This window comes from Dryobates pubescens, chromosome 31, assembly GCF_014839835.1.
Source record: "Dryobates pubescens isolate bDryPub1 chromosome 31, bDryPub1.pri, whole genome shotgun sequence".
Taxonomy (NCBI): Eukaryota; Metazoa; Chordata; class Aves; order Piciformes; family Picidae; genus Dryobates; species Dryobates pubescens.
Window position 1 is genome coordinate 9,537,917 of NC_071642.1, and position 26,539 is coordinate 9,564,455.

Sequence of the window (26,539 nt, forward strand, 5' to 3'; positions counted from 1 at the left end):
GGCACCAGCCCGGGACAGCCTCCGCCGCCCCCCACCCCTGCCGCGACTGGGATCCCCCCCACCCCCGGGGCACCTCCCGCCTCGAACCGGCCCCCGCGCTGGGACCACCTCCCCTCTCGCCCCCGCACGCCGAAGCCCATCCGCATCCCTCTCCCGCGACCCTCGGGACCCTGCGGGGCTCCCCCAGCCGCTGTCTCGCCAGCGGGGCAATAACCACACAAATTCCTCCTCCCCGCCCCCCAGGACCCCTTTATCCCAAACTCCCCCCTCGGTGGGGGGACCAAGAGGCCTCATATCCACTCCCTCCCCTTCCGCAGGACCCAGACCCCCTCCCGCCTCGAGGACCTACATCCACCCCCCTCCAAAAGGCCCCCCACAACCCAGACCCCCTCCCGGGTCCCCTCCACTCCAATATCCCTGTATCCAGATCCCCTCCCCCCCCGCCCGGGGATCTCATTTCCACCCCCCGACAAAGGACCTCAGATGCACCCCCCCGGGACTCCATCCTATTCAGAGACCCCCAATATCCAGCTTCCCCCCACCCCACGGCCTTCCCCCCTCCTCCATCACTCCCTGGAATCCCACCTCCCCGCGGACACCTCCCCACGCACCCACTCCGGTACCGATGTCCTCCCCTCCCCGCACCAATGTCACCCAAAGAACCCCTCCAGGCTCCAAGCCCCCCTAAGCGAAACACCCGGGAGGGGTCCTGGGGGGCGGCAAAGATCTGCCCCCTCCCCTGCGGACACACTGAAGCCCCCCAGCGCCGGAGGCTCGCTGGGGAGGGGTCGCTGTGTTTTGTACGAGTGGGGCCCGGTGCGGCGGCGCCAGGCCCCGGCCGGGGTGCCGGTCACGGGGGAGTCTTTGCCACCCTCTTCCACCACCCCACGCACTCGTCACCCGTGGGGCCGGGGGGGCGCGGGGCGAGCGCGGGTGGGCGGCTGGCGGCTGGCGCTGCCGTTGCCATGGGGACCGTGGGCGGCCGGTGGCGGGGGGGGGCTGCGCCGAGCCCTGTTCTATTTGTGCATCGCCTGGCGCGGGGGGGAGGGGGGGGACGGGCGGGTGGGGAGCGGCACGGCCAGACCCCCGGGGTTGGCACCCCCAGAGCTGCCAGGCACCCGGTGCCCACTCCCCCAAACCGGCCCCTCCGGGGGACCCCACCCCCGCCCTCAAAGGACCCCTAAATCCAGCCGCCCCCTCTCCCCCCGAGGCTCCCCCCTCCAGCACAGGAGCCCTGAACCCAGCTGCCCCTCCAGGGTCCCACCCCCACCCTTCATGAATCCCCCAACTCCAGCTGCCCCCCCGCCGGGGACCCCACATCCATCCCATGAAGGACACCCAAAATCCACCCCCCCTGGGGGACCCCATACCCTCCCCCTCTCAAATCCAGCCCTCCCCCTGAGGCTGGGACCCCACCCCGGGGGTGTGAGGGGGCACTCAGGTGTCCCCCGGGGTGTTCCTGTCCCTGAGCCAGTGCTGGGGGGCAGGGCAGCTGTGCCCCCCCGGCTGGTGGCACCGAAGCACCTGCAGGCCCTGCGCTCCAGAAAGTTGTTTATTGCAAACCAAGGGGAAAGGGCTGGGGGGAGGGGGTGGAGCAAGAGGATGGCTGAAGAGCCCCTTCCAGCCCAGCACCCCAGGGTGGGGGGCCAGGGGAGAAGCTGCAAGGGCCAGGTTGGGCCTGGGTGGGGCAGGGCTCCCATGTCCCCACTCCCAGACCCCAAAGTGCTGTGCCAGGGAAGCCCAGCTGCTGCCCACCAGTATGGGGGGGGGATGGTAGCCACAGGGGCCTGCAGCCCTCTACCAGCCCCCCCCCCCCCCGTGGTGGTGTGGGCAGCAGCCCTCCCTGTTCTCTGCCGACCCCCAGGGAAGAGAGTAGCAAACCCTGGGTGCCTCTGCCCGTGCCGAGGGGTTGTGCCCAGCCTGGACCCCCTCCAGCGACGGGCTGAGGTGGGGGGAAGCCAGGAGAAGCTCCCTGGCACTGGATGTGGCACAGGAGACCCCGGAGCACGAGGGGGGGAACGCAGGCAGGCGAAGCAGGGGCAGCGCCACGCTCCCCCCTGCGGCCCCCACAGCTCTGCTGCCCCACGCCAGGGCCGGGGGGGGCTCGGCACCCCACACGGGCCCCGGAAGCCTTCTCGGCCACCGGCGCCGCCGCCGCCGTCACCCAGGCCGCTCCAGGGAGGCGCCGGAGAGAGGAGAGGGCTCCCGGCCGCCGGCGCGGCGCTGGGACCCCGGCCTGCCCGGTGCCCACGGGCGCGGCGCCAGCTGCGGGGGCAAGGGTCCGGGGCGGGCACCGGGGCAGCCTCTCCTCTCCCCTGCTGGCCGCTTCTGCCCCGCCGTCAGAACTGCACCGCGCCGGGGGAGATGCTGAACATGGAGGGGTCGAACTTCTGGCCGCGGAACGGGGAGCCCTCCGTGTCCCAGCCCTTCTTCAGCATCTCGTGCACCTTCTGCGAACAGGAGCCGCAGGCCGGGCCTGAGCCGCAGCCCCGCGCCTGGCACCCGGTGCCTGGCACCCAGCGCCCTGCACCCAGTGCCCAGCACCCAGCGCCCGGTGCCTGGCACCCAGCGCCCTGCACCCAGTGCCCAGCACCCAGCGCCTGGCACCCAGCGCCTGGCACCCAGCGCCTGGCACCCGGCACCCAGCACCCAGCGCCTGGCACCCGGCGCCCGGCACCCGGCGCCCTGCACCCGGCGCCCAGCACCCAGTGCCCGGCACCCAGCGCCCAGCACCCAGCGCCCGGCACCCAGCACCCGGCGCCCAGCACCCAGCGCCCTGCACCCGGCGCCTGGCACCCAGCGCCCGGCACCCGGCGCCCGGCACCCGGCGCCCTGCACCCAGCGCCCAGCACCCAGCGCCCAGCACCCAGCGCCCGGCACCCGGCGCCCAGCACCCAGCGCCCAGCACCCAGCGCCCGGCACCCGGCGCCCAGCACCCAGCGCCCAGCACCCAGCGCCCGGCACCCGGCGCCCGGCACCCGGCGCCCAGCACCCGGCGCCCAGCACCCGGTGCCCTGCACTCAGCGCCCAGCGCCCGGCACCCAGCGCCTGGCACCCAGCGCCCAGCACCCAGCGCCCAGCACCCAGCGCCCGGCACCCAGCGCCCAGTGCCCGGCACCCAGCACCCAGCACCCAGCGCCCAGCACCCAGCGCCCGGCACCCGGCGCCCAGCACCCAGCGCCCTGCACCCAGCGCCCTGCACCTGGCACTTGGCACCCAGCACTTGGCACCAAGCGCCCAGCACCCAGCGCCTGGCACCCAACACCCAGCGCCTGGCACCCAGCACCCGGCACCCCTGCCCAGGGTACGGCTCCATCCCACCTGCCGCCCACCAGGGACAAGGCAGGGGTGGGAGGCTCTCTGTGGGCTACAGGACCCCCCCCTGGGCTCGCAGGCCTTTGCCAAGGTGCCAGGAAGGGGACGATGGGAGGGTGTGGGCAACAGAGGGCATGGCACAACCTTACAACCCCCCGGAAGGGAGGTGGGGGAGGGGCAGCGGCGTGAGGAGCGGCGCCGGGCCGAGCAGAGCCGCGGAAGCGCTCCCTGCCGCACCCGGTCACCGGCGATGGGAGCGGGAGAGGAGCTGAGGGCAGGGCAGGGCAGGGCAGGGCAGGGCAGGGCAGGGCAGGGCAGGGCAGGGCAGGGCTGGCACCTACCAGCTCGTGGCTCTGGGGCTTGCCCTGCAGCTTCTGGTGGTAGTCGAAGGTGAGGCGGTCGAGCACGGCGTGCTCCTCCTCGTCCACCGTGGCCATGGAGCGCTCCTTGTTGATCTTGTCGATGTCGATCTGCTCCTCGCCCTCCAGGATGGCATTCCACCAGTACTCCTCCCTCTTGTTCAGGTTGATCTGGGCACACAGGCGTGGGGTCAAGAGGAGAGCGGGCAGGAGAGCCTCCAGCCCGCCCCTTGGCCCCGGCAGGGGTGCCCGTGCGCTGCCCTGCGCGAGTGGGGGTCGCTGACCGACCCGTGGTGCCCCAAGGCCCTTTGCACAGCTCCATGGCAGCCCCTTTGCAGCCCAGCTTGGGGCCAGGACAGGTGATGCCAGGACAGGTGAGGCCAGTGGGGCAGAAGCCACTGGGTATGGGGCCCAAGGAGCTGTGCCAGCTCAGCTGCACCCACCCAGGACACCAGGGGCTGTGGGCAAAGCCTCCCTGGCCAGCAGCCACCCAGGACACCAGGGGCTGTGGGCAAAGCCTCCCTGCCCAGCAGCCACCCAGGACACCAGGGGCTGTGGGCAAAGCCTCCAGGCTCCCAGCATGGCAACTCTGCCACTCCTCCTTCCAGCAGCCTCAAAGGAGCCCTTGCCTCAGGCACACAGCAATGTGGGCAGCAAAGGAGGCCACAATGCCACCTGCTGCTCCATGCCACCCTGCTGGCTGCTCAGCTAAGGAGGGCATCCCCTGCGCCCTCCCCCCCCCGCCAGCCGCAGCCAGGGGCCCAGCAGCAGGCAGGGCGGCAGCGGGAGGGGCAGTGCCGGCTGGGGGCATCCCCCAAGGCTGTGCCAGGGCGGGGGGTGGGCTGCTGTGTGCTGCCTGCTGTGGGCAGCGATGGCAGCAGCAGGGGAGGATTGATGGCGCTGATCAGCCTCTCTGCAAACTCATCAATAAAGGCAGACAACACAATTGGCTCAAACCTCCCTGGAGCTCTGCAGCTCTGGAGGGGGAAACCAGGGGCAGGCAGCGGAGCTCTGGAGCTCCAGAGGCTCTTCCGTGGTGCCAAGAAAAGGAAGCAATTAAGCTGGGAGGGGGTGGCTGGGGCTGGAGCCTTTGGGGAGAGCAGGAGGGGGAAAACACTGCAGCTTGTGTTTGCAGCTAGACAGGAGTGCTACTGCTGCTCTGAACTCACAGCCCCGCTCTGCAGGGCAGCAACAGCTGCTGAGCACTTGCTCCTGGGCTCCCCAGTGCTGGCTGGGGCAGCAGGGCCATGCCAAGCTGCCCCAGGAACAGCCCTGCAGGCAATGCTGTGCCCAGCTGTGGGGCAGCAGGGCCATGCCAAGCTGCCCCAGGAACAGCCCTGCAGGCAATGCTGTGCCCAGCTGTGGGGCAGCAGGGCCATGCCAAGCTGCCCCAGGAACAGCCCTGCAGGCAATGCTGTGCCCAGCTGTGGGGCAGCAGGGCCATGCCAAGCTGCCCCAGGAACAGCCCTGCAGGCAATGCTGTGCCCAGCCGTGGGGCAGCAGGCTCAGGCAGCCCAAGCCTGCACAGGCTGCAGAGCTGGGCCCAGGTCAACCTCATGAAGCTCAACAAGGCCAAGGGCAGGGTCCTGCAGCTGGGTCAGGGCCATCCCAAGCACTGATCCAGGCTGGGCAGGGACTGGCTGGAGAGCAGCCCTGGAGAAAAGGCCTTGGGGGTGCTGGGGGAGGAGAAGCTCAGCAGGAGCCAGCAGGGAGCACTTGCAGCCCAGAGAGCCAAGCAGAGCCTGGGCTGCAGCAGGAGAAGTGTGGCCAGCAGGGCAGGGAGGGGATTCTGCCCCTCTGCTCCACTCTGCTGAGACCACAGCTGGAGCTCTGGGGCCAGCTCTGGAGCCTCTGTGCCAGGAAGGCTCTGGAGGGGCTGGAAGGTGTCCAGAGAAGGGCCAGGAGGAGGAGCAGAGGGCTGGAGCTGCTCTGCTGTGAGGACAGACTGAGGGAGTTGGGGTTGTGCAGGCTGGAGAGGAGAAGGCTCCCAGGAGACCTCATTGTGGCCTTCCAGGATCTGCAGGGGGCTGCAGGAAAGCTGGGGAGGGACTTTTGAGGGTGTCAGGGAGGGATAGGACTGGGGGGGATGGAGCAGAACTAGAAGTGGGGAGATTGAGATTGGCTGTGAGGAAGAAGTTGTTCCCCATGAGGGTGGTGAGAGCCTGGCACAGGTTGCCCAGGGAGGTGGTGGAAGCCTCCTGCCTGGAGGTGTTTGCAGCCAGGCTGGAGGTGGCTGTGAGCAGCCTGCTGTGGTGTGAGGTGTCCCTGCCCATGGCAGTGGTTGGAATTGGATAATCCTCAAGGTCCCTTCCATAAAACCCCAACCCAGCCCCCAAACCAACCCAGACTTGGGTTTCCAAAGGGCTGCCACTGACAGCTCTGCTTTCCCTTGTGTAAAGCTTCCTCCAGGCCCTGGCTTGGAACCAAGAGCAATGTCCCCATGGTGCCAGCAGTGAGGGGCTGAGCTTCCCTGGGGACAGCTGAAGCTGACCCCACAAGGGGCATCCCCACCAGAGCCCTGCTGGCAGCAGCAGGACAAACACTTCATGACTTGGCAGGCACCAGGGGAAGCAAACTGCAGCCCCCTGCCCTTCTCTACCAAATCCCCTTCCTCCCCAGCACCCCCACACCATCCTCTGAGCAGCAGACCCCAGCCATGGACAACACAAGAGCACAACTCACCTGCAGACCAGCCCTGGTGCCAGCCCAGAGCCCTTCCCCTCCCCTCCAGCTGCCTCACACTCAACCATTAACTCTGCAGCTCTGCAGCCTGCCTGGAGCCCAGCTCAGCCTCCCTGGTCTGGGGCACAGGCAGGAATGGGACCTGGCCTGAGGGGGGAACCTCAGCAGGGCACAGCTCTGGCACCTCAGAGAGGTGCTGGGGCCCTGCTGGGGCCAGGTCTGCTCTCCAGCACAGGGAGCAGAGGCTCAGGGGCACCTCCTGGCCACCTCTCTCCCTGTTGGTGCAGCCCCATGAGCACTACAAGAGCTTGTGGGGATAGAGACAAAGGCAGGAGCCTCACCAGGAGCCTGGGAGCCTGGGTCAGGAGAGCCAAGAGACCCTGGCAGGTCTGTGTGCCCAGCACAGGCAGGGTGGTGCCAGCCCTCACCCACCCCTGAAGGAAGGCTCCAGCACTCAGCCCACAGCAGCAAAGGAGGCTGCAGGCTCCCCTGGGGAGCTCCAGGAGGGAGCAGGGAGCTTCAACAAGGACAAATCTTGACCTGATTTAGTTCCTGCCTTCAAGACAAGGCGAGAGCTTCGCCTCTGCTCCAAGCTGTCACTTCAGGCTCCCCAGCTGACAGCTCAGCCTCAGCCTCTAGGGTCCTGGAAGTGCTGGTGGCCCTTTGCCAGAGCAAGGCTCAGATCTCTGTGGCTCTTGGGTCTGCTTTTGAGGCTGGTGGGTCCTGAAGGGCCTCCTGGGCTTTGGGAGCCCGGGAGGAACAGGAAGAGCCTCTGCAAGGGCAGCCTGAGGAGAGCAGGGCTGGCAGGGGGAAGGGCAGCAGCTGGCAGTGTCCAAAGCCAGTGGCTGAGACGTTTGCCACAAGGGCTGCTGGCCGTGGCTGGCCCCATGCTGCTGGGCTTGGCACTGGGCAAAGCAGAGGGGCCAGGTGAGGCTGGGTCCCAAGGAGGGTGGCTGCAGGCAGAGCTGGGCACACAGGGGGCATGGGGCACGTGGAGGGCAGGTGTGTGGCCAGGAGGCAGCCTCCAGCAGCAGAGGTGATGCTGGCACGGACACGGCAGCACATCACATCTCCGCGGCCTTCGCTGCTGGGGCCTGGCTTTGTCATGACACCAGGAGCCTTCCCCGGCCCCAGGTGCTGGGGCAGGACTGGGGAGATGCCACCAAGGGACCTGCTGTCCTGGGGGAGCAGCAGATGTCACCCCAAAAGCCAGTGGGAGCTGGTCAGGCACTGGGAGGAGGCTGCAGGGCTGCTCCCAGCAGCACCACGGCTCGGTGTGAGCTCGGCCTGGTGCAAGAGCTGCTCGAGGCAGGGCCTGGAGACAAAGCCCAAATGGTGGAGATGAGGAGGAAAGGAGGCAAGAGAGGGGGAAAAAGATCCTCCACAATGAAAATAATCCCAGTGTGTTGTGCACAACACCCAGCAGAGAGCTCTAAAAACAGCTCCTGCAGAGTTATTTTAATCTCCCTTTTGACAGGCGAGAGGCTGCGACACAGAAGGGAGAGCACAGGGATGCTGCCCGGGCCCAGGGGCTTGGCACAGCACCCTGGGCAAGGGCACCAACCTGGGACACTATCCTGAGCAGGAGGAGGTGTGAGTGGGACTCCCAAAACACAGCCTGGGCACTGCTGCTGCCAGGAAACCCTGCCTGGGGCAGGGGGAAAGCTGCTGAGGCTCAGCGCAGGCTCTGCAGGAAGCAGCCCCGGGAGCTGCAGGGGAAGGGCAGAGCAGGCTCTGGGCGCTGGGCAGGGGGGGAGCAGGGGAGCAAGCTGCCAGGAACACCAGGCAGGGTGGGAAAGCAGAGCCAGGAGGGGTTAGAAGGCAAACTGACCTCATTAGGATAGGAGCTGGGGAGCCTGGGAGGAGCTGCCCCAGCAGGGAGCGGAGCAGGGCCGGGGGAAGCCACCAGCAGCTCAAGAGCACCTTGGAGAGCTGCTGCTGACCCTGCCCTGGCTGTGTCCTGCAGGAGCAGAGACTCTGTGGCCCCTCAGCACAGCAGCAGCATGGAGCAGGAGGGATTTCACCTCTTTGGCACATGCCCCAAGCCTGCAGGGCCTGCCCCATGCCAACTGCACCACCAGCAGCACCCTGAGGCTCTTCTCTGGCCAGAGCTGCTGAGGTGCCCCAGTAGGGCCAGGACCTGCTCAGGTGGCTCCAGCTCTGGCACTGGGCAGCTTCAGTCTCAGCTGGGTCCCCCTGTGCCAGGGAGCACTGCTCCCTGTGTCCTGGCAAGGGAGGCCAGGTGGCACCTTGGGGCAGGGTGAGAACCCCCCAGCCATGCCCAGGGGGCAGCCAGAGCTGTGCAGGCACAGGCTTGGGTGGCTCCTGCCCTCCAGCCAGACTCAGTCCCCTGCTGGCACTAACTGGTGGCCTGACCAGGAGGAGCTGCCAAGCCCTTCTGCCTGCCCTGGGTACAGAGCAGGAGCTGCTCTGGGGTGGGAGTTGCTCCCCTGCTGCAGCTGCCCCTGCTGCAGTTGCCTGCAAGTGAGATCTCATCCCCCAGCAAGGTGCTGGCAGCCAGCTGCAGCTCCTCCCAGCCCTGCAGCTGCTGCAGCAAGACCCAGCCCTGGGGCTGGAGGCCCAGGGACCGTTCCCCATGCTGCCCACTCCTGCTGCAGGAGGCCCCCAGTGCCCCTCAGGGTGGTCCTGGGGACACCCAGCCAGGACTCCCAGCCAGCCACAGGGCAGCCACCTCCCCTGCCAGCCCAGGCCTGGTCTCTCTTCCCACAGCAGCCAACCTCCAAGGCACTGCAGGAGGCCACTGCCCCCTGCCCCCTGCTCCACAGCCCCACAGAAGCTCCTCTCTCCCACAGGGACCTCCCCTGCTGGGTCCCAGCCTGTCCCCCCAAGCTCCCTCCCTGAGGATCCACAGTGCTCATGCAGCCTCCTCAGCCCCTGGCAGCACAGTGCCTGCATGCCCAGCTGGGGGTGCCCAGCTGCTGCTGCCCCCAGGACACAGGGCAGGAGGTTTGAAGCCTGCTCCCTGCCTTGCAGAAGGGTGAGGAACCAGCCCAGGCTGGCACCCAAGCCCTGCTGGGGCTCCTGACAGCCTCCATGGAAAGGTTTGGGCTGGAACAGCCTCTGAGATGCAGTCCAGCCTCAAGCCAGCACCACCATGGGCACCAAGCCCTGGCCCCAGCTGCCATGGGCACACCTTGCTGGAACCCCTCCACCACCCCCCTGGGCAGCCTCTGCCAGTCCCTGACCACCCTGGCAGCAGAGAACATTTTCCTCATCTCCAGCCTGTCCCTCCCCTGGCACAATTCCAGGCCACCTCCTCTCCTATCACCTGAGACTGGGGAGCAGAGCTCAGCCCCCACCTGGCTCCAGCCTCCTCTCAGGAGCTGTGGAGGGCAGTGAGGTCTCCCCTGGGGAAAATGAGCTCTTCCAGTCTGAAAGCTGAGCCCCCAGGCTGCTGGGTGACAGCACAGCCCCCAGGGCAGCCCCAGGACAGGGCTCAGACACCTGGAGCAGACCTGAGGCCTGAAGCTGGGAACCCACCACCACCACTGCTGGGTGGCAACAGCTCCCTGAAGGACCTCAAGAAGCTGGAGCTGTGGTGCTGGGCAGGCCACAGTGCAGCAGGAGCCCCAGTGCCTGCTCCAGACTGGGCAAGCACCAGGCCCAGGGCAGGGCTAAGGGCAGGGAGCTGGCATCTGCCAGGGTGCTGGGGTAGGAGCAGGGCAGGAGAGTCAGAGGGCAAAGCCAGCAGGGCTGGGGCACAGCACTGGTGCCACAGGGCAGTACCACAGCACTGGTGCCACAGGGCAGTACCACAGCACTGGTGCCACAGGGCAGTACCACAGCCTCTCTCTGCTGGCAGCACCTCCATGCCAGTCTCAGGAGACAATGATCACCTCCAGAGGTGCTGCCACAGCCTGCAGCCTGGGCACCTCCCCTGCCTAGCCCCAAGGCTGCTGCTGTGCCAGCAGAGCAGGGCACAGGAGCTGGATGCTGGATGGGGAGTGCCAGCCACATCCAGACCCAGCTCAGGCTCCCAGCTGCTCCAGTTTGCCAGGTCAAGCCTGGGCACAGAGCCCAGCTGCCCTTACCAGCACACACTTCCCAGGCTCCAGGCTCCAGAGGGAACTCTCAGTGTTGATCCTGTGGGTGAGCTTCCCCTCCATGAGGACCTGCTGGCTGCTGCCCTCCAGCACTGCCACCCGGATGGAGTCACTGCTGATGTCCACAGCCACCTGGGGACAGAGAGAAGCCTCAGGGAGGTGCCTGCTGGCCCTCCTGTGCTGCCTGCTGGGCTGGGGGCTCAGGAGGCTTTGCTCCTGAGGAGCCCCAGGGTGGGGACCCTGCTGCCACCCCCCAGCCAACAGCCACAGCCCAAGGGAGAAAGGCAAACTGCAGGGGCTGGAAGGCAGCAGGGCCTTGCTGCCAGGCCTGGGGCTGCCTCTGCCTCAGGGTCCCCCCCAGGACACCCCCCAGCACCACAGCTCTCCCCCCCAGGTGCCCACACTAGGGCTGGGTGCCAGCTGTGCCCATGCTGGGCTGGGCATGAGTGGACTGGGACTGGGGGGGAGGGTAAGGGGGCTGCAGCAGCTCATCCTTCCTGCTGCACCCCACAAGCTCCCTGCCTGCAGCCCTGCTGCCAGGCTTGGCCTGGGCCTCCAGGAGGAGGGGATGCTGCAGCAGGGCTCTCCTGCTGCCCCCCAGGGCCTGAGGCAGCCCAGGAGCATGCCCAGGAGCATGCCCAGCTCCTGCCCACAGCAGCCATATGGGCAGCCCTGCTGTGACCTGCTGGGGAGGTGGCACTGCTGTGCCCTGGGGAGGCAGCATGGCACAGGGTACCCTGGCTCTCTGGAGGGAACAGATGCTCCCTCCCCCCCTGTCTGCCCTCAGCTGCTGCCAGCAGAGCCCCAGCAGGGCTGTGGGCACCGAGGGAGGGCCTGGCTGGGCAGGAGGCAGGGCTGTGCCCCCCTGGCACTGCCCTGTGTCTGGCCCAAGAGGAGGAGACTGCAGTGAGATTTTTGCCTGCATTCTCTCCCAGAGTTCCCCCAGCTCTTCCTCCTGCTCTGCAGAGCTCATTTGGAATGTTATTACATGAGCCATCCCCGAGGAGCCTGCCAGCAGCTCTCTAGCTCCACGCAGGCAGGAGCTGGGCAAAGCTGCCTCTGCCAGGGAGGGCACCAGGCCTGCAGCTCAGGGAGGGCCCTCAGAGATCACCCAGCCCCCAGCCCCCTGCCACTGGAGCAGGCTGCTCAAGGCCTCATCTGAGCTGGCCCTGAACACCTCCAGGGAGGGAATAAACCCGCCAGGCCAGGGAGCTGCAGAGGAGGCCCAGCTGTGGGCACAGCAGGCCTGGGCTCTGATGCCAGTGGCTGGCAGCAGGAGCAGGGAGCCCCTGCAGCTGTGCAGGAGCAGGAGCCTGGCAGGGGCTTGGGAAAGGGACACCCTGGCAGACAGCAGCAGACAGCTGCCTGTGGTCAGCTTCTGCAGGAGCAGCTCCTCCTGAATGGCAACCAGCTGGGAGAGGCCACAGCAGCTGCTGCAGCCTGAGGCTCTGCCAGCAGGGCAGAGGGGCTGAGGGGGCTGAGGGTCTGCCTCCCACCACCGCCTGCCCTGAGCCCTGACCGCTGCTGCCAGGCTCCCAGCACGGCACAGGGGCTGCCCACAAAGGGCACAAAGCCAAGTGACCCCCAAGGCACCTTCTGGGGGTGGGGGCCAGGGAGGCACCGAGGTGTGGGACCCCCAGGGGCAGCAGCAAGAGGGAGGTGGTCCCAGGCTGGCCAGGCCGGACGGCCGCTGGGGACCGGGGGACACCACTGGGGGCTCTGGGGGCAGCAGGGCACCAGAGGGGGGGTGGAGCAGCCCCAGTGGAGGAAGGGATCCCAGCTGGGCAGTGCCCACTTCTGCCTGCTGCCAGCAGCACAGCCTCTCCTGGCACCAGAGCCCCCCAGCAGCAGGCACAGAGGGCCCTGCCCCAGCGTCCCAGCGGCGGTGCCCGCTGCGGGGCTGGGCACGGCTGGGCAGTGGCTCCTGCTCAGGTGCCACCTCTGCTTGGCATCCCTGCTCAGCAGGGGCAGTGGCCAGGGGCTGCCCTTCCCCCCCCAGCCAGGCAGAGGTGGGCAGAGCGTGGCAGGAGGCCGCAGCGACTCACCTGGGGGTCGCTGCCCTGGCAGCACAGCCAGGAGCACCCCGGGGCTGCTTGGCCCCCTCCCCGTGGCCCCCCCAGGCCCCTCTGCCCTCCTGGCTTGCCTGGAGCTGCTGAGAGAAGGCAGAGCTCAGCTGTGTGCCACAGCTGCTCCAGCAGAGCCACTCTGGTGCCTGCTGAGCCACCCAGGCCAGCGGCAGCCCAGAGGGGCTCCAGCTTGGCACTGCCAGGGGCTGGGGGCAGCAGCTCTGCCCCAGAGCTCAGGCACTGCTCAGCTCCACAGGCTCCTCTGGTGCCCAGAGGAAGCAGCTCCCTCTCTACCCTGCTGCCCACTCCTGGGCCATGGGCACAGCTTTGGAGCTCCAGGGAGGGAAACCTTAAGCTCAGCCAAGCACAAAGGTGCCATGGCAACAGCCTGGCTGGGGGAAGTGGCACAGGGAAGACTCTGAGCAGCATGAGATCTGCCAGGGACCACACACAGGGGGCTGTGAATCTCCCCTTGGCAGGAGGGAGCCCAGCTCCTGATGCCTCTGAGCTGTGTGGTGAGGGCCAAGTGGAGCAGGCTGCAGGAAGCCCTCAGCAGTGGGTCCAGAGGCCCTGCAGGTAGCTCTGCAGCCTCAGCCCCTGGCAGCACAGCCCCTGGCACCACAGCCCCTGGCACCACAGCCCCTGGCACCACAGCCTGCCTGCTGCCAGACACCCAGGGCCAGGAGAGGGTTAAGGAACCACCCAATGAAAAGCTGCTGCCAAGAGGAAGCCCAGGGGGGGCCCAAAGCAGACACCAGGACAGGGGAAGGCCAAAGCCTGAGCAATGGATTGGCACAGAGGGCAACACTGGGGCAGGAGCTGGGGCAGGGACTGGGGACAGGGACAGGGCAGGCAGGAGCTGGGCAGGCAGGAGCTGGGGCAGGAGCTGGGCAGGCAGGAGCTGCAGGCAGGAGCTGCATGCAGGAGCTGGGCAGGCAGGAGCTGGACAGGCAGGAGCTGCAGGCAGGAGCTGCAGGCAGGAGCTGGGCAGGCAGGGACAGGGCAGGCAGGAGCTGCAGGCAGGAGCTGGGGCAGGAGCTGCAGGCAGGAGCTGGGCAGGCAGGAGCTGGGCAGGCAGGAGCTGCAGGCAGGAGCTGGGCAGGCAGGAGCTGCAGGCAGGAGCTGGGGCAGGAGCTGGGCAGGCAGGAGCTGCAGGCAGGAGCTGCAGGCAGGAGCTGCAGGCAGGAGCTGCAGGCAGGAGCTGGGCAGGCAGGAGCTGCAGGCAGGAGCTGCAGGCAGGGACAGGGCAGGCAGGGACAGGGCAGGCAGGAGCTGCAGGCAGGAGCTGCAGGCAGGAGCTGCAGGCAGGGACAGGGCAGGCAGGAGCTGCAGGCAGGGACTGGGCAGGCAGGAGCTGGGGCAGGAGCTGCAGGCAGGAGCTGCAGGCAGGGACTGGGCAGGCAGGAGCTGGGGCAGGAGCTGCAGGCAGGAGCTGCAGGCAGGGACTGGGCAGGCAGGAGCTGCAGGCAGGAGCTGGGCAGGCAGGAGCTGGGGCAGGAGCTGCAGGCAGGAGCTGGGCAGGCAGGGACTGGGCAGGCAGGGACAGGGCAGGCAGGAGCTGCAGGCAGGGACTGGGCAGGCAGGAGCTGCAGGCAGGAGCTGGGCAGGCAGGAGCTGCAGGCAGGGACAGGGCAGGCAGGGACAGGGCAGGCAGGAGCTGGGCAGGCAGGAGCTGCAGGCAGGAGCTGGGCAGGCAGGAGCTGGGCAGGCAGGAGCTGCAGGCAGGGACTGGGCAGGCAGGGACTGGGCTGGCAGGAGCTGCAGGCAGGGACTGGGCAGGAAGGAGCTGCAGGCAGGACCTGCAGGCAGGAGCTGCAGGCAGGAGCTGGGCAGGCAGGAGCTGCAGGCAGGAGCTGCAGGCAGGGACTGGGCAGGCAGGGACTGGGCTGGCAGGAGCTGCAGGCAGGGACTGGGCAGGCAGGGACTGGGCTGGCAGGAGCTGCAGGCAGGGACTGGGCAGGCAGGAGCTGCAGGCAGGACCTGCAGGCAGGAGCTGCAGGCAGGGACTGGGCAGGCAGGGACTGGGCAGGCAGGGACTGGGCAGGCAGGAGCTGGGCAGGCAGGAGCTGGGCAGGCAGGAGCTGCAGGCAGGAGCTGGGCAGGCAGGAGCTGCAGGCAGGAGCTGGGCAGGCAGGAGCTGGGCAGGCAGGAGCTGCAGGCAGGAGCTGGGCAGGCAGGAGCTGGGCAGGCAGGAGCTGCAGGCAGGAGCTGCAGGCAGGGATTCTGCCCAGTGCTGGCACAGGCTCAGCTCCATCCCAGGCCCCAGCCCAGATCCCCCAAGCCCCTGTGGCTCTGGGTGGCCCAGGTTTCACGTTGGCAAGGGCATCACTTGCCTGGCACAAAGGGCTCCTCCCTGGGCAGGGAGAGGCCCCATGATGGCAATGCAATGCCAAGGCTTGGCACAGCCATCTGGCTGCCCCTGAACCCTTCCAAGAAGCAGCCTGGGTTTGTTTTGAGATGCCCACTGGGAGAGCTGCATCTCCTGGCCCCCTGCTATGCCCATGGCAGCTCCCTCACCCCTCAGGCCTGGGCTGTGCTGCTAAGGAGCTCCTTTGGCAGGCTCAGAGCTGTGTAGGATGAGAGCTGAACAAACCCCAACGTGCTCAGCTCAGGCACCCTGCAGGAGAGGAGCAGGGGAGGTGGGGGAGCATGGACTTCCCAAATGGAAAAGTACTGGATGAGCTGTGGGAAGGGAGAGGAGCCCAGGAAGGCAGAGGCTGGAGCTCCCCCAGCCCAGGTCCCTGCTCCAGCAGGGCACCCACAGCAGCTTGCCCAGGGGCACAGTGCCCAGGGGGGGTTGGAAGCTCTCCAGAGGAGACTCCACAACCTCTCTGGGCAGCCTGCTCCAGGCCTCCAGCACCCTCACACCAAACTGCTTTCTCCTCCTGCTCAGATCCAACCTCCTGCCTGCCACTTTGTGCCCCTTGGCCTGTCCCTGGGCACCACTCAGCAGAGCCTGGCCCCAGCCTCCTGCCCCCCACAGCTCCTTCAGCTCTTGCTGAGCATTGCTCAGCTGCCCTCTGGGGCTGCTCTTCTGCAGGCTCTCAGCCCCAGGGCTCTCAGCCTTTGCTGCTGCCAGAGCTGCTCCAGGCCCCTCAGCAGCTTCCCAGCCTGCCCTGGACTCTCCCCAGCACTTCCCAGGCTCTGCAACTGGGGAGCCCAGAGCTGGAGCCAGGAGTGCAGCTGTGGGCTCCCCAGGGCAGGGCAGAGGGCAGCAGAGCCTCCCTTGCCCTGCTGCCCACACTCTCCTCCATGCCCCCCAGGGCACACTGCTGGCTCCTGGGCACCTTCTTGTCCCCCAGCCCTCCCAGCTCCTTCTCCTGGAGCTGCTCCCTAACAGCTCAACCTCTCACCTGCCATACTGCAGGAGGCTGATGCTCCCCAGGTACAGGACCCTGCACCTGCCCTGCCTGAGCTGAGGGCCTGGGGGCTCAGCCCCTGCCTCAGAGGGGGTCCATATCCCACCCAGGCTGTGCCTGCTCCAGTTCCTGAGTGCCAGAGGAGCTCCAGCACACAGAGGCAGGAGACTCTGTAAGGCCAAGGGAAGCAGTGCCCATGCCCAGCCATGCTCAGAGGGTGCAGGCAGGGCAGGTGCAGGCAGGGCAGGTGCAGGCAGGGCAGGTGCAGGCAGGGCAGGTGCAGGCAGGGAGGCACTGGGCACCGCAGCAGGGCTGGGGCCAGGCCGTGCCCAGCGCCGCCCCCCGGGCGTGAGGCCAGGCAGAGCTCCCACTCCCAGCACAGCTTCCCAGGCAAGCTGGGCAGCCTGGGGGGCAGGGGCAGAGCCCCCAGGCTCAGCAGCACTTTACCTGCTTGCCCTTGAGGACGTGCTTGGGCACAGGCACCTTGATCTCCAGGTCGCTGTAGTCCTGCGCCCAGGCGTAGCTGTCGCGCACGGCGCCGTTGTAGCTGTCAGGGTTGGTCTGGAACTGCTCCTGCCTGCGGGGCACAGGGGCACAAGCTGGGGGGGGCAGGGGGCAGGGCCTGGGCAGAGCAGCAGGCCTCAGATCAGGGGGCAAGGGGGCCTCACAGTTCAGCCTTCTGCAGGCAGCCCCCAAGCCTCTGCCCCTCGCTGCTGGCCCAGGACAGGAAGGCTCAGAGCAGCAGCCCCGGGACACAGAGTGGACAGAGAGGGGACAGAGAGGGGAGAGAGAGGGGACAGAGCCACCCTGCCACCATCACCCTGGGACAGTCACTCTGCCACACTCACCTTGCCCACCCCCAACCCCTGGCCCTCAGCACCACAGCTCTGGAACCCCTCCAGGGCTGGGGACTGCACCACTGTCCTGGGCAGCCTGGGCCAGGCCTGGGCAAACCTTCCCAGGAGGAAATTGTTCCTCATGGCCAACCTGAGCCTCCCCTGGGGCAGCCTGAGGCCATTGCCTCTCCTCCCATCACTTGTTCCTAGGGAGCAGAGCCCAACCCCCACCTGGCTCCAGCCTCCTCTCAGGAGCTGCAGAGAGCAATGAGCTCTCCCTCAGCCTCCTCTGCTCCAGCCTCAACCCCCCCAGCTGCCTCAGCTGCTCCTCCCCAGCCCTGCTCTCCAGACCCTTCCCCAGCTCTGTTGCCCTTCTCTGGTCCTGCTCCAGCCCTCCGAGTCCTTCTGGCAGTCAGAGCCCAACCCTGAGCCCAGGATTCCAGCTGTGGCCTCCCCAGTGCCCAGCCCAGGGGCACAGTCCCTGCCCTGCTCCTGCTATGAGCTCAGAGCTGTTGCCCTCTCTGCAGTCAGAGCAGGTCACCAGCAGCTGGCAGAGGTGATGCAGCTGTGCAGGACAGCTCAGCATGGGGCAGCCAGAGGAATGGCTCAGGAGCTGGGGGAACCTCAGGAGGAGGATGAGGAGGCAGCTGTAGGGGCAGCTGGGGTTCATCAGCTCCCCAGGCAATAACCACTTCTGGTCTCCAGGCAGGAGAGATCCCCCCACAGCCATGAGGATCCACTGCTCTGAAGCCTCCTGGAGAGGGCTTCCAGACACCAGGGGCCCTCTGCCACAGACAGCTGCTGGCAGGGGCACTGCAGGGCACCTGGGGACAGCCAGGCCCCAGGGGTTGCTGCATGAAGGGGAAGCACTGCCCAAGGGCCCAGTGCTGGGCACTCTGCAGCCCCCTCAGTGCTCCAAGGCTGCTGGAGGGGCTGCAGATCCTCCCCACCCCCAGCCCAGAGCTCCTGGCTGGGTGCCCAGGGTGTCCCCAGCTCTCACACCTGGGGGGGGGCTCTGGTGGGGTTCCCCAGGTAGTGCTGGGGGCCCCCAGCAATCCTGGGGGGCTGTTGGCACCTCAGCTGCTGCCCATTGGGTGCCTGTAGCCATGGCAACAGGGTTGGCATAGCAGCGCTGCCGCGGGCTGGCTCCCGGTGCCAGCCGCCCCCGGAGCCAGGCAGAGCAGCAGGGCAGGAGGAGGCACTCAGGCAAGGTGGCACAGCCCTGCACACCACCTTGTGTGGCCCCAGCTCCTCACCTGGAGCCAACCCAGCAGCGCCCCCCGGCCCCGCTGCCCTGGCACCAGCCTGCACCCCCCGGCACGGCAGGCTGAGCATCTGTGCCCTGCCCAGGCCAGCCCTGCTGCCCCATGGGGATGTGGCCCCGTGCCAGGGGCTCTGTGTGGGCACGGTGCAGCTCCCCCAGGCTCCTGCCCTCTGCCCCTGCTCCCCTGGGCTGCAGCAGGCCTGGCTGGGGCCATGCAGGGAGGTGAAGGACAAAGCCGCTGGGCTGGTGGCCTTGCGGCTGCAGGGCACACAGGGGCAGCTGCATGGAGGGGCTGCAGCTCCCCACAGCCCTGCCTGCAGCTCCTGCCTGCAGCCTGGCTGCAGCTCCCCACAGCCCTGCCTGCAGCTCCTGCCTGCAGCCTGCCTGCAGCTCCCCACAGCCCTGCCTGCAGCTCCTGCCTGCAGCCTGCCTGCAGCTCCCCACAGCCCTGCCTGCAGCTCCCCACAGCCCTGCCTGCAGCTCCCTGCAGCCTGCCTGCAGCTCCCCCCAGCCCTGCCTGCAGCTCCCCACAGCCCTGCCTGCACTCTTCCAGGCCCAGGGACCAGCCTGGCCAAGGCAGAGCTCACCATGGGTTGGGCTGGAAGGGACCTTCAAGATCACCCAGTCCCAGCCCCCTGCCATGGTCCAACCAGCCCCAGGTTGCTCAGGGCTCATCCAGCCTGGCCTTGAACACCTCCAGGGACCCACAGCCTGCCTGGGCAACCTGTCCCAGCATCTCCTCACCCTCCCCAACAGCAAACACCATCAGGGCCCTCAGCACAGCACAGCCAGGGACCTGCAGGGCTGGAGGCCCTCTGCTGAGGCCAGGCTGAGAGGGTTGGGGTTGTGCAGCCTGGAGAAGGCTCCAGGAGACCTCCTGGTGGCCTTGCAGTGCCTCAGGGGCTGAGCAGGAAGCTGGGGACAGAGTTTAGAGCAGGGCCTGATGGGACAGGCCAAGGGGGGATGGTTTGGGCTCCAAGAGGCAGATCCAGAGTGGAGAGAAATGTTTGGCACTGAGGGTGGGGAGAGCCTGGCCCAGGCTGCCCAGAGAGCTGGGAGCTGCCCCAAGCCTGGCACCAGCCCAGGGCAGGTTGGTTGGGGCTGTGAGCAGCCTGCTCTGGCTGGGGCTGTCCCTGGTCTGGAGGACCTTGGAAGCTGCCTTCCAATCCAATCCAAACCATTCCATGATTCCATTTCCTTCCAGGCCATTTGCCTTTCAGCCTTCCTTGGGGAACAATCCCAAGGCAGAGAGGTGGCAGAGGCTGTGCTGGGGCTGGCCAGACCCTGGCCACTCCCAGGCTGAGCTTTCAGCTCTTCAGCCCGAGCTTGGACTCCATCCTGTCAGAAATGCACACAGCAGTGCTGACTGGGCACTGCCACAGGGCAACTGAGGAAGGGCTGGCTCTGCAGTGCCCCTGCTGCACTGCTGCCACCCAGCCAAAGCCGCTCCTGCCAGCCCCCCGTGACACCAGTCCAACGGCAGGGGACAGAGAGGACCTTGCTTAGCAGCCTCTCCTTCCATGCCTGGGATCAGGTCTGAGCCTGGGGCCTGCTCCCCACAGCCAGCCTGGGCTGCCCAACCAACTCACAGCACAGCACAGCCTGCTCCAAGGTGAGCAGAGGCCTCCAGACCTCTGCAGCTGGGGCTGCCCAGCCTGTGACACAAGCACTGCAACAGGAGCACTGCCACAGGGGAACCAGATGAGCACTGGGGACAGCAGCAGTGGGGGACAGCAGCAGTGGGGGACAGGAGCAGTGGGGGACAGCAGCAGTGGGGGGACAGGAGCAGTGGGGGACAGCAGCAGTGGGGGGACAGGAGCAGTGGGGGACAGCAGCAGTGGGGGACAGCAGCAGTGGGGGGACAGGAGCAGTGGGGGACAGGAGCAGTGGGGGACAGCAGCAGTGGGGGGACAGGAGCAGTGGGGGGACAGGAGCAGTGGGGGGACAGGAGCAGTGGGGACAGCAGCAGTGGGGGGACAGCAGCAGTGGGGGGACAGCAGCAGTGGGGGACAGGAGCAGTGGGGGGACAGGAGCAGTGGGGACAGCAGCAGTGGGGGGACAGCAGCAGTGGGGGGACAGGAGCAGTGGGGGGACAGGAGCAGTGGGGGACAGGAGCAGTGGGGGGACAGCAGCAGTGGGGGGACAGCAGCAGTGGGGGGACAGCAGCAGTGGGGGGACAGGAGCAGTGGGGGACAGGAGCAGTGGGGGGACAGGAGCAGTGGGGGGACAGCAGCAGTGGGGGACAGGAGCAGTGGGGGGACAGCAGCAGTGGGGGGACAGCAGCAGTGGGGGGACAGCAGCAGTGGGGGGACAGCAGCAGTGGGGGGACAGGAGCAGTGGGGGACAGGAGCAGTGGGGGGACAGGAGCAGTGGGGGACAGCAGCAGTGGGGGGACAGCAGCAGTGGGGGGACAGGAGCAGTGGGGGGACAGGAGCAGTGGGGGACAGCAGCAGTGGGGGACAGGAGCAGTGGGGGGACAGGAGCAGTGGGGGGACAGGAGCAGTGGGGACAGCAGCAGTGGGGGGACAGCAGCAGTGGGGGGACAGGAGCAGTGGGGGGACAGCAGCAGTGGGGGACAGGAGCAGTGGGGGGACAGCAGCAGTGGGGGACAGCAGCAGTGGGGGGACAGCAGCAGTGGGGGGACAGCAGCAGTGGGGGGAGAGGAGCCCTGGGGACACAAGCACTGGGGGACATAAGCAGTGGGGGGACAGGAGCACTGGGGACACGAGCCCTGGGGGGACACAAGCAGTGGGGAGATGAGGAGCACTGGGGACACAAGCCCTGGCTCCATCACTTCCCTGCTCCTCTCCTCCCTGGCTGCAGCCTGATCACTTCCAGCCCTTCCCACAGCCTCCAGCTCTCCACTCCAGCTCCTCCCAGGTGACTCCCATGGGGTGGCTGTGCCCCAGGGCAGCTAAATCCACCTGCTTGCTCCTGAGGCCTTGGGCTGCCTCAGCCTCTTGAGGGACCTCTGAGAAGCAGCTGAGGGTTCCAGCACCTCCTGGAGCAGCCCTTCCTTTCCTGGAGCTCTTCCAGCCTCATCCCTGCCTGCTCCACAAGCGCCTCGGTGCCTGCCCGCAGAAGGTGACCACAGCAGGCTGGAGATGGCTGCAGGCAGCTGGGCCAGGCCCTGCTGCCCTGCTGGAGGTGGCCACCCAGGCCAGAGCCATCCCCCATGCTGCCCTGCCACAGCACCGTGCAGCAGGGCAGATCTGCAGGCACCTCCCCAGCCAGCCCTGACCCCAGCAGCACCAGGTGCAGCTGGGGCTGGAGGCAGGGCAGGGTGCAGGCTGGCTCCCGTGGTGCTCACCCTGCTGGGATGCCAAGCTGCTGCTGGAGCTGGGAAGGTGGTGGCAGAACATCCAGCAAGGGTTTGGCACGGCCTGCATGGGCTGCTGGGGCTGGGCTCAGGCTACCTCTGCTCAAAGGTGGGGTGCTGGGGGAGCTGGAGCCCTCAGCAATGCCCCAGCAAGGCTTAGCAGGTGCTGGGCTGCCCCCTCCGGGGCTGTGCTGGCCCCATCCCAGAGCTGGGCACCCTGCCTGGGGCCAGGGCAGGAGGGAGGCAGCAGGAGGCACCACCCGAGGCAGGGCTGCAGGCAGGGGTCAGGCTGAGCCCACAGCCAGGCCCCTGGGCGCCTCTGCAGCCCCACCGTGCACACTGTGCACCAGCAGCTCAAGTGAAGCCCCTCCTGGCCTCCCAGCCCCAGCTGGGGCAGCAAGCAAGAGCAGGAGGCAGAACCTGAGGGATCTGGCTCCGTGTTTGGGCCAAGGAGCACAGCCTGGGAGAGCCTCTTCGCTGCGGGGGGTGGTGCAGGAACACCAAAGCTGAGGGAGCTGAGAGATGGAGGCCACAAGCTGGTGCAGGGTGCAGAGGTGGGAAGGGCCTCACCCCACCTCACCCCAAAGGACCTTCTGATTCCTCCATCCAAGGAAGAAACCCCATGGATTTCCACAGCTCCTCAAGGAAGCAAAACCCTCCCAGCCTGCAGGGGCTCAGCTCCCAGGGAAGCATCCAAGGCCCATCAGGAGGCAGCAATGGGAGTGCCAAAGGGAAGAGCAAGTGGAGACATCTACCTGGGCTTGTGGAAAGGCTCTGCAACTGCCCACAGGACACCCTGCTCACCAGGCTGGACAAGCATGGCATTGAGGGGTGGCCACAATGCATCCCAGCCAGAGCAGAGAGCCTGTGCCCACCGTGGCACCTTCCCCCACTCACACTGGGACAGCACTGGGGTGGTCTGCAGTCACCAGGCCAGCAGCCAGCACAGCAGCCCCCAGCTCTGCATTGCCACCACTGCCAGAGGCCCCATGAGCTGCATGGAGCCTTCCTCAAGCCCCAGAGGTTGCCCAGAGTGGAAAGATCTCATGAAGTGATGATGAAGATCTGAGCAAGCAGGAGAGAAAGCCAGGCAGGAGATGTCCTCTGCCTCAGCCAGGCAAGGCCCTCAGACCTGCTTGGGACACCCTCAGTGAGTCTGCAGATGGCATCAAGCTGGGTGAGAACTGATCTGCTGCAGCCTTGGAGGCTCTGCAGAGGGTCCTGGCCAGGCTGGAGCCATGGCTGAGGCCAAGGGGATGAGGCTCAGCAAGGCCAAGGGCTGGATCCTGACCCTGGGTCACAGCAACCCCAGGAAGGCTCCAGGCTGGGGGCAGAGTGGCTGCAAAGTGCCCAGCAGGAAAGGCCCTGGGGGTGCTGGGTGCCAGCAGCTGGAGAGCAGCCAGGGAGTGCCCAGCTGGGCAAGGAGGGCAGCAGCAGCCTGGCCTGGAGCAGCAGTGCTGTGGGCAGCAGGAGCAGGGCAGGGACTGTGCCCCTGGGCTGGGCACTGGGGAGGCCACAGCTGGAATCCTGGGCTCAGGGTTGGGCTCTGACTGCCAGAAGGACTTGGAGGGCTGGAGCAGGGCCAGAGAAGGGCAACAGAGCTGGGGAAGGGTCTGGAGAGCAGGGCTGGGGAGGAGCAGCTGAGGCAGCTGGGGGGGTTGAGGCTGGAGCAGAGGAGGCTGAGGGAGAGCTCATTGCTCTCTGCAGCTCCTGAGAGGAGGCTGGAGGCAGGTGGGGGTTGGGCTCTGCTCCCTAGGAACAAGTGATGGGAGGAGAGGAAATGGCCTCAGGCTGCCCCAGGGGAGGCTCAGGTTGGCCATGAGGAACAATTTCTTCCTGGAAAGGGCTGCCCAGGGCAGTGGTGCAGTCCCCAGACCTGGAGGGGTCTCCAAGCTGTGAAGATGTGGTGCTGAGGGCCACAGGTGGTGCCAAGAAGTGCCCTGGCAGTGCTGGTTTGCATTCAAAGAGCTTCAAGCTCTCTTCCAACCTCAACCACTCCATGATCCCTTAGCACCCCTGGCCTGGGCTTGGTTTCTCTGAGCCAGCTCTGAGGCCCAGGGCTGGCAGGGCCCTGGCCCTGTGGAAGCTGAGCCCTGCCTGCTGCACATGTGCCCCCCCCCCCCACCTCTGCCTGGCCCCCAGGGGAGGTTCTGCAGCCTCTGCTCACCTTGGTGGCCTCCTCTGGAGCCTCTCCAGCAGCTCCAGGTCCTTCCTGTGCTGGGGGCCCAGAGCTGGAGGCAGTGCTGCAGGTGGGGGCTGAGCAGAGCAGAGCAGAGGGGCAGAATCCCCTCCCTGTGCTGCTGCTCTCCCTGCTCTGGCTGCAGCTCAGCACTCAGCTGCCTCTGGGCTGCCAGGGACCAGTGCTGGCTCCTGGGGACTCTGTCACCACCTGACCCCCCCAAGGCCTTCTCAGGGCTGCTCTCAGCCTCTGCTCCCCCAGCTGGGGCTGTGCTGGGGCTTGCCCTGCCCCAGCTGCATTGTTGAGCCTCATGAGGGTGGCTTGGGCCCAGCTCTGCAGCCTGGCCAGCTGCCTCTGGCTGGATCTCTCCCCTCCAGTGGTGCCCACACCACACAGCTTGGTGCCATCTCAGCTGTGCTCAGGGTGCCTCTGGTCCCAGGGCCCAGCCCTGAGGGGCACAGCCAAGGCCTTGCTAGAGATCCCTCAGCAGGGAGCACTGCAGCTCAGGAGGTCTTGGGCAAAGGTGAAGGCAGCAGAACACCAAACCCTTCCCTCATGGAACCCCAGCAGCAGGCTCCACTCCCACCTGCTCTAAGCCACCCCAGAGCCCTCTGGCTGGCAGCAAGCTCCAAGTGCAGTGGTGGCCTTGGGGAGGATCCTAAGGCCCTCTGAGCCTCAGGGTTTCTTCCAGCCCAGGTGGAAGGTCTCCTTCAGCCCTGAAGCAGTCAGAAGTTCAGCAGTGGTTGCTCATGGCCTTGGGCTCCCAAGCATGCACCTCCAAAACAGAAGCCACAGCCTTGCCCCTCACCCCCAAAAGTCAGGGCCCAGGCAGCCTGGGCTCAGCCCTCAGTGGCCCCCATCAGCTCTCTGGGCATCACAGACAGCAGGGGGTGGAAGGGACCTCTGGAGAGCATCTCCAGCCCCCTGCCAGAGCAGGAGCTCCCAGGGACACCTCCAGGCAGGGCTCTCCACTTCTGAAAGCCTCAACTGGAATGGAGCCAGGGGCCACAGCTAGAGCACAGCAGGACACCTGCCCAGGCTCCCCTCTACCAGGTGCCCCCCCAGGAGGTGATGCCCCCACGCCCAACCAATGCACCTAACCCCAGCAGCTGCAGTCCCCCCAGTCCCAGCACTGGGCCAGAGCTGCTCTGCCCCAGCCCCTGCCAGGTCAGAGTTCTGCTCCTCTCCAAGCCCAGGCTCCTCAGGGAAGCTCTCAGCCTCCCCTTCTGGTTTCAGGTGCAGGGGAAAGCCACACAGGACAGCTCTGGAGCAGCAGCACAGGGCTGGCTTTCACAACTGCCACTAGAATTAGGTCAAGGAGCACAGGACATGCTGGGAAGGTCCTGTGGGACCTGCACATCCTTGGCTCTCAGAGGGCTCTGATGGACTCCCCCCCCCTGGGCTGGCTCCAGGCACAGCCCCTGGCAAAGGGGGGCCAGGGCCACAAGGATCAACAGGGCTGAGCTGAGCAGCACAAGGCAAGGAGGCCTCTGGCACCTCCAGGACCTCTCCCACCAGAGGACAGCACCCCAGGGCCATGACAGCCCTGGGTGCCTGGGGGAGCTGCTCCTGCCCCAGGCACACAGCCCCTGCCTGGCTGCAGCTCAATCAGGCACAAGCTGTCCCCAGGCCCCAGCCCTGGCATCTTCTGCTCAGGAAGAGACAAAGATTTCTGGGTTTCAATTTAGTTATTTTTGGTGCCAGGACCTAATTTTGGAGCTCAGTTACCTTGGTAGGACACAGCAGAGCCCTCAGAGGCTCTGTGACCGTGCCAGGGGGGCTGGCACCGCTGTGCTGATCTCAGCACTGACCTGGCAGGAGCCTGGGGCAGGACTGGGCCCTGACTGATTCCTCACCAGCTGCCAGGACCTCAGCCCCAGCTCCAGAATCCCAGCCCCAAGCAGCTGAGCTCCCAGAGCTCTGGAAGAAGGGCTCTGGACCTAGGGGAAGCCACAGCCTTGCTCCATGGTGAGAACATTCCCCTAGCCCTCCCTGGAGCTGCTCAAGGCCAGGCTGGATGAGGCCTTGAGCAAGCTGGGCTGGTGGGAGGTGTCCCTGCCCATGGCAGGGGGCTGAGCTCTGAAGTCCCTTCCAACCCAACCCATTCCATCAGCCTCTGACTCCATCTGGCAAGGAGGACCTCAAGAGAGGCTTCCCCAGGAGAACCTGGGCACAGCCCTCCAGGACAGCACCACAGGGCCAAGGCTGCAGCTCTGCAGAGGGATCCAGCAGAGGACAGGACAAGGATGCTCCCTTGGGTCTGCCCAACATGGGGCTTCCAGAGGCAAGGCTGTGGTGAAGCCCCCAGCTCCCCCCTGGAAAGCTGGAAGGGACCATGGTGACCCCAGGGGAACAGCCCAGGAGCAAGCAGGGCAGGGAGTGGAGGCCTGTGCTGGCCTCACACACAGAGCACAGGGATGGTCCTCCTCAGCCTGGCATCAGCAAGGAGCAATGGAAGATGGTGCAGGACCAGAAGGAAGAGACCACAGAGTCCAACCCTGAGCCCAGCAAGGCCTCAGCACCACAGCTCCAGGGCTCTGGAACCCCTCCAGGGCTGGGGACTGCACCACTGCCCTGGGCAGCCTGGGCCAGGCCTGGGCAAACCTTCCCAGGAGGAAATTGTTCCTCATGGCCAACCTGAGCCTCCCCTGGGGCACCCTGAGGCCATTTCCTCTCCTCCCATCACTTGTTCCTAGGGAGCAGAGCCCAACCCCCACCTGGCTCCAGCCTCCCCTCAGGAGCTGCAGAGAGCAATGAGCTCTCCCTCAGCCTCCTCTGCTCCAGCCTCAACCCCCCCAGCTCCCTCAGCTGCTCCTCCCCAGCCCTGCTCTCCAGACCCTTCCCCAGCTCTGTTGCCCTTCTCTGGCCCTGCTCCAGCCCTCAGAGTCCTTCTGGCAGTCAGAGCCCAACCCTGAGCCCAGGATTCCAGCTGTGGCCTCCCCAGTGCCCAGTCCAGGGGCACAGTCCCTGCCCTGCCCTGCTGGGACATGGGGCAGCCCTCACTCACTCTCCACCTGCAGAGGAACACAAAGCCACAGCTGATGGTGCTGCAGGACCTGCTGTGGAGCCCTCAGGTGAGGAAGAAGTTCTCTCCTC

At 66.9% G+C, this 26,539-nt stretch overlaps 1 protein-coding gene across 1 annotated transcript in view; it reads right to left on the reverse strand.

The window, feature by feature from the left end:
- Positions 1–2,303: 2,303 nt before the first annotated feature.
- NUDCD3 (NudC domain containing 3) overlaps positions 2,304–26,539 on the reverse strand; it is a 31,956-nt gene continuing 7,720 nt past the window's right edge. Inside the window, exons 3-6 of the mRNA XM_054175018.1 lie at positions 16,293–16,422; positions 10,409–10,552; positions 3,657–3,845; positions 2,304–2,450 (exon numbers count right to left, since the gene is read on the reverse strand). Of these exons, the coding sequence (XP_054030993.1) occupies positions 2,340–2,450; positions 3,657–3,845; positions 10,409–10,552; positions 16,293–16,422 (574 nt within the window). The 3' untranslated portion in view covers positions 2,304–2,339. The remainder of the gene's footprint in view (positions 2,451–3,656; positions 3,846–10,408; positions 10,553–16,292; positions 16,423–26,539) is intronic.